The sequence below is a fragment of the Cariama cristata genome, unplaced genomic scaffold (genome assembly GCF_000690535.1).
Source record: "Cariama cristata isolate BGI_N322 unplaced genomic scaffold, ASM69053v1 scaffold1535, whole genome shotgun sequence".
Taxonomy (NCBI): Eukaryota; Metazoa; Chordata; class Aves; order Cariamiformes; family Cariamidae; genus Cariama; species Cariama cristata.
The window spans coordinates 7,844-23,077 of record NW_009616725.1 but is presented as its reverse complement, the minus strand read 5'-3'; the positions used below and the strand labels follow the sequence as shown (position 1 = coordinate 23,077).

At 37.7% G+C, this 15,234-nt stretch overlaps 1 protein-coding gene across 1 annotated transcript in view; it reads right to left on the bottom strand.

Annotated features, from left to right (window-relative positions):
• Positions 1-15,234, bottom strand: part of GLRB (glycine receptor, beta) — a 39,837-nt gene that overhangs the window by 17,659 nt on the left and 6,944 nt on the right. The window contains exons 2-3 of the mRNA XM_009700256.1: positions 9,472-9,578; positions 6,803-6,870 (exon numbers count right to left, since the gene is read on the bottom strand). Coding sequence (XP_009698558.1) covers positions 6,803-6,870; positions 9,472-9,578 — 175 coding nt within the window. The remainder of the gene's footprint in view (positions 1-6,802; positions 6,871-9,471; positions 9,579-15,234) is intronic.

Sequence of the window (15,234 nt, the reverse complement as noted above, 5' to 3'; positions counted from 1 at the left end):
GTGTGCATCCAAAGGAAAAATCTGACCCAGTATGTCAGCTATGATTTTTCAGTCTTACCTCCAAGTCTTTTTGCTTTTTACATTTACATTTAAGCCAGTGCCTCTTTTTTATGTATATATAAACTAGGCAGATCACATACAGAAAAAAAATAAAGGTATTGTTGAAATAAAGGAAAAAACCATCCAACCAAACAAATAAACCAAAATTCTACAGGTAAGATAACTTCTATCTCCAGTCTTCCTACTTGTCTTCTACAGTGTGTTTTGGTTTTTTTCATTGCTGTCTGTTAGGGCTGTGTCTTTTAGAGCAATGAAAACACTGCTACTGCTTTACAATTATAGCAAAATCTGTGAGTGAAGGTTCTCAACATATGTATTCTGCATAACAAAATAATTTTATAAAGTTGTTTATTTTACACATCAATGCTCTCTTACACATTTTTCTGTTGATATAATGTGAGTTCTCTTCTGTTGTACTTACTACAATGTATGTATTTACATTCCAAAGCAAGTGCCATGTTGAGACAGTCACACTAACTCCAAGGGGAAGGAGTTCATTTGGCTAAGATCTCATGCAGAATAATTTACCCTGTTGATTTACCCTGTTAATCAGAATACGGTGCCCACTTTCCCATGTCCAGTCCACCTGTCAGAGCAGTTCAGGTATTTCTTCACTACACTATACTGTGTAGTATTTTTCCTTACTGCATTGTGAGGAAAAGCAAAGCATCAAAACTAAGTAGAAAGAACTGAGGTAATATTTATTAATATGCATAGTTCTGAGAGATACGTTACTTGTTGGTAGTCTGTTTTTAAAAAAATATATGTAGTCTGACTCTTATTTATACAAGAACCTATATTATCTTGTCAAAGTAAAGAAGAAGTATAAAATAATAGTTGATATTAAGTCACTTTGTACTTCTCTCATAGAGAAGCTTCAGAACAGGACAGAATTCAGGTCATTATCTCAGAAAGCGTCTTTTCAATTATATGTATATAATTGAAAATTTACTTTACTTGCTTCTTGCTGAAGTTCCCATTCCATATGCACTTCTTGTCACAGTGAAAACAATTACTTTAAACCATATGAGATAAATACTGCACACTGTTCATGCTCACAAGCATTACAGTATTCATTACACCAAAATTAATTTCCCCATAAACAAGTGCATTACCCTAATATTAACAAAATAAAATACCTTCTGAAAGCCACAGGTAAATGATAAGCACTTGTCCTGGTTTGGCTAAAACAAGACCATTTATCCTTTCAGTAGAATTGGTTGTTTTTTTCCCTTCAGTTAAGTTCTTTAGTAACTGCCCTGTCTGAAGCTGACTCCAGGTCTCAGGCAGTGCCTGCTGTCAGAGCTGATGGTGGTTATGTCTGTAGCTGTTGCTGGGGCAGGAGCGGGATTGTTCTGCAGAAAGGCCCACGGGTGGGTGCTTGTTCCCTGCGGGCTCTCTTGGGCTCCGCTGGGCTCCTCCTGGGGGGAAGGGGGAGGAGGGGTCGCACCCCCAGGAAGCTGCAGAGGGGACAGGTGACCCAGGCCTGACCAATGCCGTATTCCATCCCACCCACGGGAATACTCGGTATAAAGCTTGGGGATCAGAGGGGTCAGCCCTCTCTTCCCCTCATCCTGGTTCCTGGTGGGACTCTGCGCGCTCCCCTCCCTCTGACCCCAATCCGTGCACCCCTCAGTCCGGTTCCTGCCCGCTGTGCAGTCCAGACCTACCTATAAGACTAGAAACTTGTGCCATGGTGTACTTGGAGAGGAAGGCCACCACATACTTGAGGCAATATTAAAAAGTAGAAGGAAACAAAGAGATGTCAGTATACAAAACTGTGGCTAGCCAGACAATGATGTGCAGAAGGGCTTCTTCTCAGAAGAATATGAACTATTACAGCATCTGGCAGCAGTATAGACTATCATCTGTTATAAATCCATTTTGAAAGAAGTCTGCCACCAGTCCTCTCAAATCTGGGCAATGAATTTTAGGATTCAGTATGTGCACTACAATTAGGTTCAAGAGGGGCTGAAGAAGTGGTCTGCATGAAGCACATGGTCTTCCTTCTATACCTTTTACAAACATTCTTTGAATATTACAGAATGACTGGCATTTTATAATAAAGGAGAGTCAAATAGCAATTAAAAAGCCTGAAACTAGGGCCAAGGGGTAGAAGAGATATTCATCAGCATTAGAGCTAGGAGGACCTAGCAAGTAAAAAGAATCACAGAAGTATTCCACAGTGTTTTGTTTTCCCATGAAACTCCAACAGAAGGCAAGTTGTTTTCAGGGAGGTTGAAAAGGGGAGGCATTCTAGGAAATATTTCAAATGCAACCTACTAAACAGTGGGCATGTGGCCAGAAAAACTCCTCAGGCCACAAACCAGGCATAGCCAATGCATCTCTGTCTGCAAACTGGAGCACATAGAAGATCATGAAAGGCTTTTTCTACATGAATTGAAGTCATGCAAAGAAAGGAAGCACAATAGCGCAGTCTTTTAATAAAGTAGAAAACAGCATTTTTAAGACTAAAATAAGGAAAATGAATTTTCATTTATATACATAAATATTTAACAGACCTTTCTGCAAGGTTTTAAAGTAAAGGAGAAGGAGGAACTGGTGTTTTGCCATTTGAGTCAGTGAAGAAAGGTTACACTGCAAGTACAAACCTTGAATATAGATTCTGTGGACAGAGGGTCAGATCATCAGCACAGCTAAAATATTATAGCCCTATGGGTATTTATACCAGAAACGATCTATCCCTAGGAATCCTTGACTGGTCATCCAGTCTACAACAGTTTCTAAATGTGACATAATCACCGTATTATCCCATAAATCTGCAGTCTAGAAAACATCTGCAAAATCAGGAGCAGAGTTAGCATAGGGATCCTAGACAAGTAGTCTAATGAGGAGCTTACTGGAAGGTAGCAGCCCTGGTATAAGCATTTCTCCATTTTAGTTGTACAAATTCTTATTCTCTCTGTAGTTATCTAATTTTTTCTTTAGTTTTTCTAGGTAACTTGTTTGATATGTGTGTGAAAATATCATAATTGTCTCAAGTATTCAACAACACAGCATGAACACTACCTTTTCTAGATACACAGCAAACATTTGCCCGTCAGTTTCTTCACAAGGGCTTCATTAAAGAAATACAGGCTTCTGGGCACAGGATCCACATTATGGGTCCTATCTTGCTTCAAACCAGTATTACTTCAAACCTCTTGATGCTTTTCTGTAAAGAAATCCTCCTCTCTCTTAAAACTAAGTAGACTCTACCTCAGTGGGAGGTAATCTCTACTTTTTTTGTTGAGGACCAGCCAACTGCATAGCTAAGAATGCAATCATCATGGGACCAGAAGGACAGCAAGCAAAAAATAATTGAAAATAATTTTGTGGGATTCCTGAAATATGTGAGGAACCATCACAACCAGCCACCATGATGTCAAGGTGAGGGACACTGTGGGAGCCTGCTGAATAGTTAGAAGTTCCAGATACTAAGCCCAGAGTTGGTTATTTCGGAGAAGGGTCTAAGAGTGCGATACAGGACATCTTGTTGAAGATATTTCCTTCTGCACCTCTTTTAACATCCTTCTGAACAAAAGGAGATCAGCATGGTGAATGGCCTTTTCTCACTGGCACTGTACACATTTGTTTGTTGGGCCTTCTACCACGACCTCACTTCCAATCACCTGGCACCTGCAGTTATTTTTCCCCACCCTTCCATCACCCAAAAGAAGGGATCGTCCCTTTAGCATGGCAAAACCAGGATGCTTTACCCCCACATAGATTTTGCAAAAACCTATGATTTCAGCTATTAAAGCCAGAAGTGGTTACAGAGCCAAGAATCATCATGATACTTCATTGACTGAAATACTGAGAAATATATTATTTGACAGATATTGGTATCAGTAATGATATGACTCCAACCAGTTTAGTAGTTTCTGGTAACTTCAGAGACAGTCAAGAAATCAATATTCCTCACGATTCACACCAGTGCCTGAGACAGTAGAGATACAGACAGCCACTCTCTTCTTCAACACTGAGGAACCTTTTTCAGCAGATCTGTTACTGCCTGCAAATGTCTCTCCTTTCTGAAGGCAAGAGGCCCCTCTGGCCCTTCACAGACTTGGTGCCTCAGCTCCAGGAACCACTTTTCCTGTGATTCTGGAGGTACAAATTTTTCCTAGCCTAAGGGACTTGCTTCTACTGTCTGGTGCATCACCCAGACCATCTGAGGACAAGTACCAGTCCATCCCCAAGAGAGCAGTGGCTCCTGAATGTTCACAGGATCCAATACCCACTGCAGGAGGATGAATTTCCCAAGTGATATATGGAAGAACAGATGGAGCGTTTCTTTTGTCAGTGCTTCCTGTGATACATTAAGGCAACCAAGAAGTAATCCAAACTTCACATAAACATGCTTAGCTATCATGGTGATCGGCTGGACATAGAAATCTAAATAAAAGCATAAATTAAAGTAAGGATGGTCCCTGAAGTTCTGAAATACGGAGGAGAGCATGACTTATCTTACAGAACATCCTAGTAAATTTGTGAGTGGCCATACCAGCAGTTAACAGAGAGGCATACATGCATTGCTGTAGAGAGCATACTTAATTTGGCGGGGTATAGCACACCTCTTACATTAATGGTTTGTTACTATTTGCATCTGGGTGAATGTAAAAAAGTCTCTGTAAAAGTCACTAATTAAAGCATGCAATAAATTTCAGAAACTTGAAAGGGCCATCTGGCCTAATATACCTGCCATCTTAGACACTTATCTCACTCCTACTTTCCTGTTCTTCCTCCCTGCCCCTCTTTAAACTTCAGTCTCCTTTTTTGTTTTCAGAAATAAATCTCATGGTATCTTTGGCATACTTACATTCTTTGTTTTAATATCACTTCCCACTGTGATAAATAATATTGTAGTTTTGCTTAAGCCATAACAGATAGGTGGTCAGAAAGAAGGTAAGTTTCCAGGTACCCAAGTATGGGGACGGAGACAGGGTAATGTGTATTTGGGTATAGGGTTAAGTTGCCTTGGTAGACACCACTTATGTTAGCCATGATTAGTCTCTACCTGGTTGAGAAAGAGAGGATTAACTGTCAACTTGGGTTTGCAATGTAACCGGAACAATAGAGTGCAGGCGCTGGAATAAGGAGTTCAACCGAGAGGAAGATTTTGAGCCTTCACCCCATGACCCTCAAAGAAGACCCCTAGAGAACAGTGCGCAGACACAAGTGGGAGGGCATAGATGTAAATAACTTCGGGGAAATCATTTAAATATGTATAATACTTCTGAGAAATGACATGAATATGAATGACTGTCCTAAATAAACTTGAGGAAGTTAGACTAACCCATGTGCACGCAGGAGGATCGCAGAAGTGATCTCCCGCGCACCCAGCGCTGAAATAAAACTTTGCTTCACAGACTTTGTCCTCTCTTAAAAACTACATAGGTGAATGTTTCTCATACCACTAATGCCATTAGTTGACTTACTATCATTTGCAATCAAATCTCAATCTTTATTCACTCCTAGTTAAAGAAACAGAAATTTCTGGTCAACCTGTTCAAAAGCTGCTTCAGCCATCACATATGTTTAACTTTGAGTGGCTCTGCAGTCCTACTGAAATGTTATTAGGGTATCACATAAGTTGGTTCTGAATTTTAAGTGGATACTTACTTCCACCGACAACAAAAGGTGTTTTATTATTTATTAGCCATATTATGGTTTATTGCTTCTGTGCCATTGTGAGTACGAATGCTGCCTTAGTCACAGCATTAAAAAAAGCAGCTTGATTTTGGAAACTGCCTCAATGCTTTGGATGCAGTAGATCGCCAAAGTTATTTCTAAATGGGATGCTCACAGGGAGTGCTTCAGAACTCCTTCTCTGAGTGCATGCCCTGGCTGTGGCTTTCCACATACTGGTAAGATATGATGTACTCCCGTCTTTTTTACACAAAAGAAAAACCCTGAAGAGGTCAGAACGTCTTCAAGAATTAAATGTAATTTTTTGGCAATATTTTTGATGGTATTTATTGGAAATACCACTGCAAAAAAAGTTCTTCAAGTCTCAAAATATTGGAAAAGGGCTTTGCTGAAATAACTTCTTATTTTGAAATAGATTTTATCTCCTATAGAAACAAAAAAAAGTCAAAATTGTAATGAGGATTATTTGGTGCTGCTATTGACATGTTGAAATTTTCTGACTGAATTTGAAACACATTTTTAGAAACTTCATTCCTCAGTTTCTCTCTCTCTCTCACAGTAAATTAACAGGACTAAGAGTATGGTCATTGATGGTCTACTCCTTTACTCCTTCTCCTTTTACTCCTCCATGATTTACTCCTATCCTCAGATCTACATAAAACAGAGAACCTGTACGCTTCAGCCTAATGCGTGTATGTTCTTTTTCTCTCATATACAATCCTAGTATTTTCTCCAGTAATACACCAAGCAACCTATATATTAACTCTCAGGAAGATTACTTAATTCATACTACCAAATATGTTCTGCCCCTGAACTTAATAACTTATGGAAATAAGTGTATTTCTTGCATCTCAGAAACCATGTACATCAGATTCTAAAAGCTATGACAATGTGTGGACAAATATAGAATGAAATAGATTAATAGGTTTATCACATAAAACACAGTGACTCTATCACTAACTCGATTAACTCAGTTCTCAGTGTCTACAATAATAATTACTTCTGCTTCATAGTTGATAATCTTCAGCCTGAAACTTAATTTAGTAAGAAAATCTCCATGTGTGCTACATTAATTTAATTTCAGTCTTACCATAGTTGTCTCTTGAATTGACCCAAAGCTGTTAATGAAGATGTTGACTGCAACATCGACTGGAATTCCTTTAAAAAAGAGAAAAAAGGTTTCTAGTGAACTGCACAAGCCCATAAAGGTACATTATCCTTCATTTAAAGCTCCTTCATACTGGTAACACGATGTGAAATTTTTTTTATAGGGTCATACAACTTTATCTTTCCAAGTTAGTATATACACAGTTTTCAAAAGCTGTGGTTTAATCTATTTCCATTGAAAGCCAATAGAAATCACAAAAACTCTTTTCAACCTAGTGATAAAAAAGGAAAAAAGAATCCTTAGTCCAGAGTGCTAAGCTTAAAGCATTTCACAGATCGTAAATTTGAATAATTTCCAAATTCCATGATTTTCTGTTATCATGGAATGGACAATCCAGTATTACTTTTGCATGCAGCGTAATAGATAGAGGGAATTCACATTTCTAGCAGCAGACACTTTTAACTGTCAAGGTCATAACGATGATCTATCATCCCAAATTACCTGTTTATGATTCACGATGAGACATGTATTTATATTGTAAGAGGATACTTCTTTGTGCAAGTCAAGTACATAACTGCAAAGTGTGAATGCAGGCAGATATAAAAGCTACTGCATGCAGCTTTCACAACTATCTAGCCTTGGTGCAAGAGAGCTGGAAAGTTGCTCCATTTTACAATGGTTACCAATTTGCCAAGAAAAATTTCTAGAACCCAGCAGCTACGAAGATATTAAGACGGGCTGGATTTTTTCCTCTTTTCCACAGCCAGGATTCCTGTAGTTGAAGAGGGATGGTGTGACAGCTGTTACATCTGCCCTCTGTCACCCTGCGGGAACTGATTAGCAGTCATTTAATCTGGTGTTAACAGAGAGTTATCATGAAGCAAGGAGAAGTGGTCTGATGGTTGTGAGAACTAATTATGGTCTGCTAGTTTTATTTAGCACCTATATGCTGAGAGAGTCAGTATGCACACTACATGCATGTATCTGATCTCATCTGCACTGTTACAAATACTTAATTTGGTGGGCTTCTTTATATTTTCAGCAATAAAAGATGTATAGGAATATACGAAGACTATTTTGACAGAGTAAGCAAATACAGTACAAAGTAATATATGCCTCATCTAATAGTTTGCCTACTGGCACAAAATATTTCGGTGTACATTTAATATATAAATTCAAACTCATTCTCTTGGTTCATCAGAAAATCACTGAAGTAAAACGTCGGTTTTTTTCAGTTAAATCAGTTGGTGTTTTTTTTTTAAATCAGACCAGTTAAGTGTGATGCTTTTGGTCATGCAATAAGCATAATAGTTTTTTTAGCGCCTGATGCCTGTGACAGAGCACCCACCATATCACCAGTAGCCAAGAGTGTACTATTTCTTCCAGATTTGAATAGGAAGTGCCATCCAAGAAAACCGTTCATGCATGAGGAACACTTTCACATGGGCAAACCACTTGTCAGAAAATGTTTTTTTCTTCCACCTCCCTGTGAGTTAACATTACATGTCCTCCCTTCTCCTTCTGTCTTGATTCTTACCAGACTGCCAGCAGGGTTATCAAAAATATAAAGAAATGTGCGACATGCTTTGTGATTACAAGCCTATCATGCTGAAGAACAGGTAGAGCATAGGCTGGACATTTATTCTTTGTGACAAGGCTCAGTGCTGAAAACATATAAATATGATTCTACAGAGAATAAGAAAGAAGCAGGACGCTTGCTGAGAACCAAGTTTAATACATTTATAAAACTTTGTTAAACAGAACATCTGAAAATGGTCTCTTCAAAAGCACAATAAAGACTATAGATCTCCAATTTTCTCATACTGTTGATATACATGTTAAAATATCTCTTAATGTACATATAATTAAATTTAAGTTTTAAAATGAAAGAACTGATTTATGTAAACTGCAGTGCCTGTAATGTAATAAAATTGTCTATGTCTTTTTCCAGCAGGGAAATAACCTAATTCCTGGAAAGTGTTAACTTACAGCTGTATGAGTTATTAGAGGTTTTGCAAAGAATATGTATTCCAAGCTTTTCTGTACATAGAAGGAAATCACATTTCCCTACATGGAAGATTCCTACAATATTTGACTACCAGGAAGATGTTTTAAAGTCAGAGGATGTCTTTAAATTCATTACCTATTTGAAATCTCGAAGTGTGTAAGCTGTATTACTAACATAACTTTAAAGGATTTAATAAATGTATAGTTTCCAAGCAGTGATACTGCTGATCTCAATTTTTACAAAGTTATCTTGAAGGATGTCTATAGAGAATTTTGATGTTTTAAAATACTGTAAAGCGGAGGTACTACTAAGTCTAAGTAAAACGTAGGGATAAAAAGACATTTAAAAAACTTATTCTATAAAATCTAATTCTACTTTAAAAGAATCTTTTATAAAATAAAAATAATAATGCATCACACACTATTATGATGATGAAATCCTAACATACTACCTTTCAGCTCAAAATGGTAAACATCTTCCACAGTTTCACACTATCTAGGGAAATTTCCATTTTAAAAAAAAAATAAATAAAACAAACCAGAAATTTAGGTTGTGAATATTATCTCTACACAAATCTTCTATGTATGAAAAGCATAAAAGTTAAATTCCAAAGATTAAAAAAAGGCTGAAACATCTGACAAACCTTTGAAATTAGGTCTTATCCTGGGGTCATAACTGAGCAATAGCCTATTCAAGATATTGCTGGTAGAATTAACAGGTACTCTTGCAAGGTCTTCAGCTGATTGCTGGCTGTAAAAAAAAAATGCATTAGTTACTATTAAGACAGAAACAACTCTGTGTTTAAACTTAAGTAATTTTAAAGTCATGACATAAATGCATGAGCAAAATATGTTCAGTATTTTCAGGTTCCACACTGTATAGTCTTCCTTCCCTTGTGATGGTTCAGTATTTTTCAAGAAATGATAACAAATATGAAAGCTCTCCTATATACTCTTACCTGTAAACTGTAAATAAATCATGATTCACTAATTGTTCCCTTCCCTCCTAATATAAATATCCAGAGGGACACGATTTCTTCATCAGTAGAAAGCAGCCTCCTGAACTATTTTTAGTGACTGTCAGATTAGGAACGTAAGTAAACTGACAGTCACTTTGGAGGTGCCAAACCATGCAGAGGCTTTTGGCAGTCTCTTGCTCTTGCATGCCAGCACCAGGTATTCCACAGAGAGCTGAAGCCATTGCATAATCTCATTGTCAAGTGCTAATAAAAGCTTTGCTACGGAAAACAAGGCCTTGGACTCTCCTATGGTTCTGCAGGGGGGATTTAAACATCTCCATTTACCTTGCTGTTATTATGCTGGGTGTTAAATTAGAACCATCACTAAAATTAAAAAGAACCTGTAACAGGTAAATGTAGCTACAAGAGGAACATGTAATCAAGTGTAATAAAAAGCAGTAAAGGGTGCATCAGTCCCCACCCCATCTACTTTAGCCACTTAGCAGGCTGATAATGTCATGTAAATGAATTTCTATGTTGCCTGTAGAAACTGTCCAGTGATTTTTCCAATTTTGAATCCTGTTTTGTAATCACTTTTCCATCTATCTTATGATGACTGCTCTGCTGATCTTCTGTTATTATAATTTAGTAACCAGGATGCCATGTAAAGACACACACCCTAGAGAGGTATAAGTCATATGTATACATTGACAAGAAGCTCAACATGACCTGGCAATATGTGCTTGCAGCCCAGAAAGCCAACTGTATCCTGGGCTGCATCAAAAGCAGTGTGACCAGCAGGTTGAGGGAGGGGATTCTCCCCCTGTACTCCGCTCTCGTGAGACGCCCCCCCCCGCAGTACTGCCTTCAGCTCTGGGGTCCCCAACACAAGAAGGACATGGACCTGTTGGAGCGAGTCCAGATGAGGCCATGAAGATGATCGGAGGGCTGGAGCACCTCTCCTGTGGAGACAGGCTGAGAGAGTTGGGGTTGTTCAGCCTGGAGAAGAGAAGGCTCCAGGGAGACCTCAGAGCAGCCTTCCAGTATCTAAAGGGGCCGACAAGAAAGCCAAGGAGGGACTTTTTAGAAGGACATGTAGCGACAGGACAAGGGGCAATGGCTTTAAATTGGAAGGGGGAAGATTTAGATGAGATATGAGGCAGAAATTCTTCACCGTGAGGATGGCGAGGTAGTGGCACAGGTTGCCCCGAGAAGCTGTGGCTGCCCCATCCCTGGAAGTGGTCAAAGTCAGGTTGGATGGGGCTTTGAGCAACCTGGTCTGGTGGAAGGTGTCCCTGTCCATGGCAGGGGGCATTGGAACTGGATGATCTTTAAGGTCCCTTCCCCCTTCCAACCAAACCATTCTATGTTTCTATGATCAACACTATTATGTCTAGCAAACAAATGTACTAACGTATTCTAAAAAAGGATCCAGTTGATTTCCTAAATGTTTTCCATAATCAGTATCAGCTGCCATTGCCTCCTTTACCCTGTTTAAGTTCTTTTTTTTCATTATTGTTTCCCATATCAACGTCAGCTGGACAGACCTATCAGTTATTCTTTATAACATCTAGGTTCACTGCTAGCGTTGTTCTTATCCTTCAGTTTCCTTCACGTCCTCTGGGACTTCTGCACTATTCAAACATCTACTGAAGAAAATATTAACTCTCCAAAAGGCTTTTGGCCAGTTTTTTAAAAAAAAAAAAAGTTGTATGAATGTATCAGACCTCCTGATTTTAAGATGTCCAATTATAGTAGCTCCCGTTCAGTATCTTCCTTATTGACTACTGGGAAATTAATTAATTAATAAATGTCATCATTGCATGATATCACTATTTGATTGAAAACTGGAGATGAGACCAGATCCTAGCCCTCGCAGAACTTTTATGAATAAATCCACGTGTAAAATCGGCTGTTTTAACTCAAACCACAGGGGAAACAACAGTAGCAATTGAATAAGATCTGCTGACTTGGTAGCACTTACTATTCCTTCATAACGAGATCTAATCTCCTCAGTTAACATTTAACAGCTAAAATGTTTATAAATAGAACTGTGAAGGAGTTCCCCCATTATTAAAAAACATGTCACTGATTTTTGATAACATAACTGCATTTTATTCTATCATAGTCTCCTTGATACCCTTTGAGCATTTTATCCTTCAGAAACAAAACAATCAGATTTCTGTTTTCCCTGTTGTATTCAGGATATTTCTGAAATCTAAAGCTGCATATCTGTTTAACTTTAATTTGCTTGTATTTCCTGGACATTATACATGAGAGAGAAAAGAACATCTGAACTACAATGGCAAACAACCACTTGACCCTCCATGAAATTAGCAGGATTACTATGAATTCTGAAGGCTACCCAAAGACGTAGCTACCAAAAAGTGTGTATCCATGAGGATAGCTTAAACTATAACATACAGGATGAGAAAAAATTGTGGAGTGGCATTAAGTGGCTGCAGTACATAATTGCCCATCCATCTCTTGCAAATGCACTAAACCCTCTGCGACATTTAAAACCCACATAGGTGAATTACTTGTTCTAACAGAACGTATCCAGAGATAAATGGTACACTAAGAAAACAAGGAATTTTTTACTTTTAGTAACATATGTTAACTTCCACTAGTATGTCCTTATTCTGTACACAATAAACTTCTGCTAATTTAATATTAGAGCGATTAAATAGCAATAGGTGTTCTAACCTCTTGGAATAATTGATAAATTCACCTTCAAACAATTCGCCCAGGGTTGTATTTATTGCTTTTATATTTGACTTGATTTGGATGACTATTCAAAAGAACTAGTTTATTTCTGTAATTTTGAGATTTGTGTTCAGTTTTCAGTGATGGCCTTTACGAATGAGCAAGTTGCTACAGAAATATCATAAACCGGCTTTGTATGCTTTTTTTGCAGTTACCACTAATTGGACAATAGGAAAACATAAAGGTAAATGTTAAGATCATTTTCCATTCTGTAGCAAGAACAAGACAGAAAAGAATGTTCATTTAACTATTAAAGGCGCAAGCAGCACTCTGTACACTGTACTACATCTGATACAAAAAGGTTCATGGCACTGCTTCCTTGCAAGTCACACATCTTAACATCTAAAACATCTACATGAGATGCCTACAGAAAATATATTTATAAAAGGAGCATCTTCTTAACACAACCAATAGAGTTTCTTTCTAAATCATATTATGTCCAGTATTAATCAAAACAAAACCAAACAAAAACTAATGAATAAGCTTAAATCCTATTTTTTTCAAATTTCTGCTATGGATTATATGAAGAAGTTCATTAAATAGTGATGATGGTAATCTGAACCACATGGAATAACATGGACACATAAATTAAATAGAGAAGCTCGTAAAATGTAATGAGGAAAACAGGAAAAAATTCTTGAGAAATCAAATGAGTGAGCACGAAAAAGCAGAAGAAAGACATACAGCTGAAAGATTTATTTTTCTCTTCAAGCAAGAGGAATAAGGCTATAGTTTTACAAGATCTGAGTAGCACTGCAGAAGTATGTTAATATAAATATCTGTTCAGGCTGTTTGTTCAGAAGTCATCCATGAATTATGCAAAGGAGATTCACTGCACTGGGAAGACAGCAACGGGATGAAGAACGAGTGGCAGCACCGCTTTCTGGTAAAGAACATCATGATCACATCTTACCTAAGTTGTTGGGTAGTGTTTGGAACTTAGACAAGTGTAACGTGCACACATTTATCCTCATTTATGTAACAATGAAGTGAAATACAACAGCATTGGCTGTTTTTTCTTGGTAGAAGAAGCACAGACAATCAGTAATTGCTATTTGTTGAAGGTGACTTTGAATGAAGTGGTTGGAATAGCTACTGGAAAAAAAAGCTCTGCTGAGTATCAGTTATATTTTCAATATGGTCTTTTACAGCATGCTGTCATTGAACTACCATCATTGAATGGCACTTATGAGCCTAAACATCATCACAAGGACTGGATTTCCTTCAGAGAGCCCTGCTGATCAAAATGCCTAAATAAATAAATAAATAAATAAAAACCTGCAAATAAATAAATCCTATGTGTAGCTTTTGGCGAGTTAAGAAGTTATGCCACTTTCAGAGTGACAGATGAGCAGAATGACTCAACAAAACAGTGAATGGGATGGGTTAGGCTCTTGGAGAAACAGGCTGGGACTGTTCATGCCACTAAGATATTTACCTAAAGCCACAACCACCCCTGCTTAATTGGCCATTCTGGAATGAATTAAAGATAGGCATATGTGTAGACTACATAAGAGAAAAAGAATTTGAGCTGAGACCTCCCTTCCTAAAAGAAGCAGTACTTCCATTTGCTAAAGGCTGACTGATTCCCATATAAGAACACTCACACCAATTGAGAAGTTACTTACTACTTTTTCTTATTCAACCTACAATTTTCACATTTGTGAAAAGCTGATAACTAGCCTAAGATTTCCCTTAGATTTCCACCAGTTGTAGCATGCATTGTAATTTTAATACATTTATTTCAACTTGTGTTGAATGCATTTGGAGCTGCTGGAAAGCATTAGGAAATAGAAATGCAGCAGCATTCTTCACAGTAATTGATGAGTTTTAATCAAGACATGGTGAATACCAAACAAAGCGTAAGGCAACAAAAGTCTCACAGTTGCTGTAAAGGGAATTTAAAAGCAAGTAATAGTAAAGCTAGAAATTGCCTTAACAGGAATTTTGCCTAAATAACAATTTTGAAAAAAAAAAAAACCAAACCAAAACAAAAACACCAAAAAACCCAAACCCGAAGTATGTTCTCTACAAACAGTGTCCTCAAAAGCCAGAAAGAAAACAAAGTACAGTTAGTCTTTCGGCATAACATGTCTGTATGATACAACTGGCCTCTCTCTGGTCTTTGGGAGGTTACTTGTGGTATCATTGATGAACAAAAGCATGACTTTAAATACTGTATTTCACAGGATATGCAGTAAGGTGTCCATCTCCTCTTCTGCTGCAGCTATACACATTTTAGCACTGCCTTTGAAGAACACGATTAACATTTTCAATTGATGGCAATTGATAATTATTTTCATAATTCACTAACCAAAATCCAGATGTTTAGATAAGCAGATATGCCTGGCAAAAGGAAATATATATTACACTTGGTCTGAAATTCATGTAGCTTCCTTATGTTTGTGTTAAGCACATGCATCAGAAGACATTATATCTCTATGGGTCATCATGCCATTTAGTCTCCCAGAGCTCACTGAAGTTACAAGGAGTCCTTACCACACACAGTGCTACAGGAGGATGATTGGAGAAAAGAATATAAACAATATTCTACACAAGTGGGAAGGAGAACCTTTGCCGTTGTATCAATTCACCTACTGCCCTGATTCCTAGTCTTAAGATTCCATTATGCTGAAGAATCTCTAATTTTAGAAGAGAAATGAATATACTTTTTACTTACAA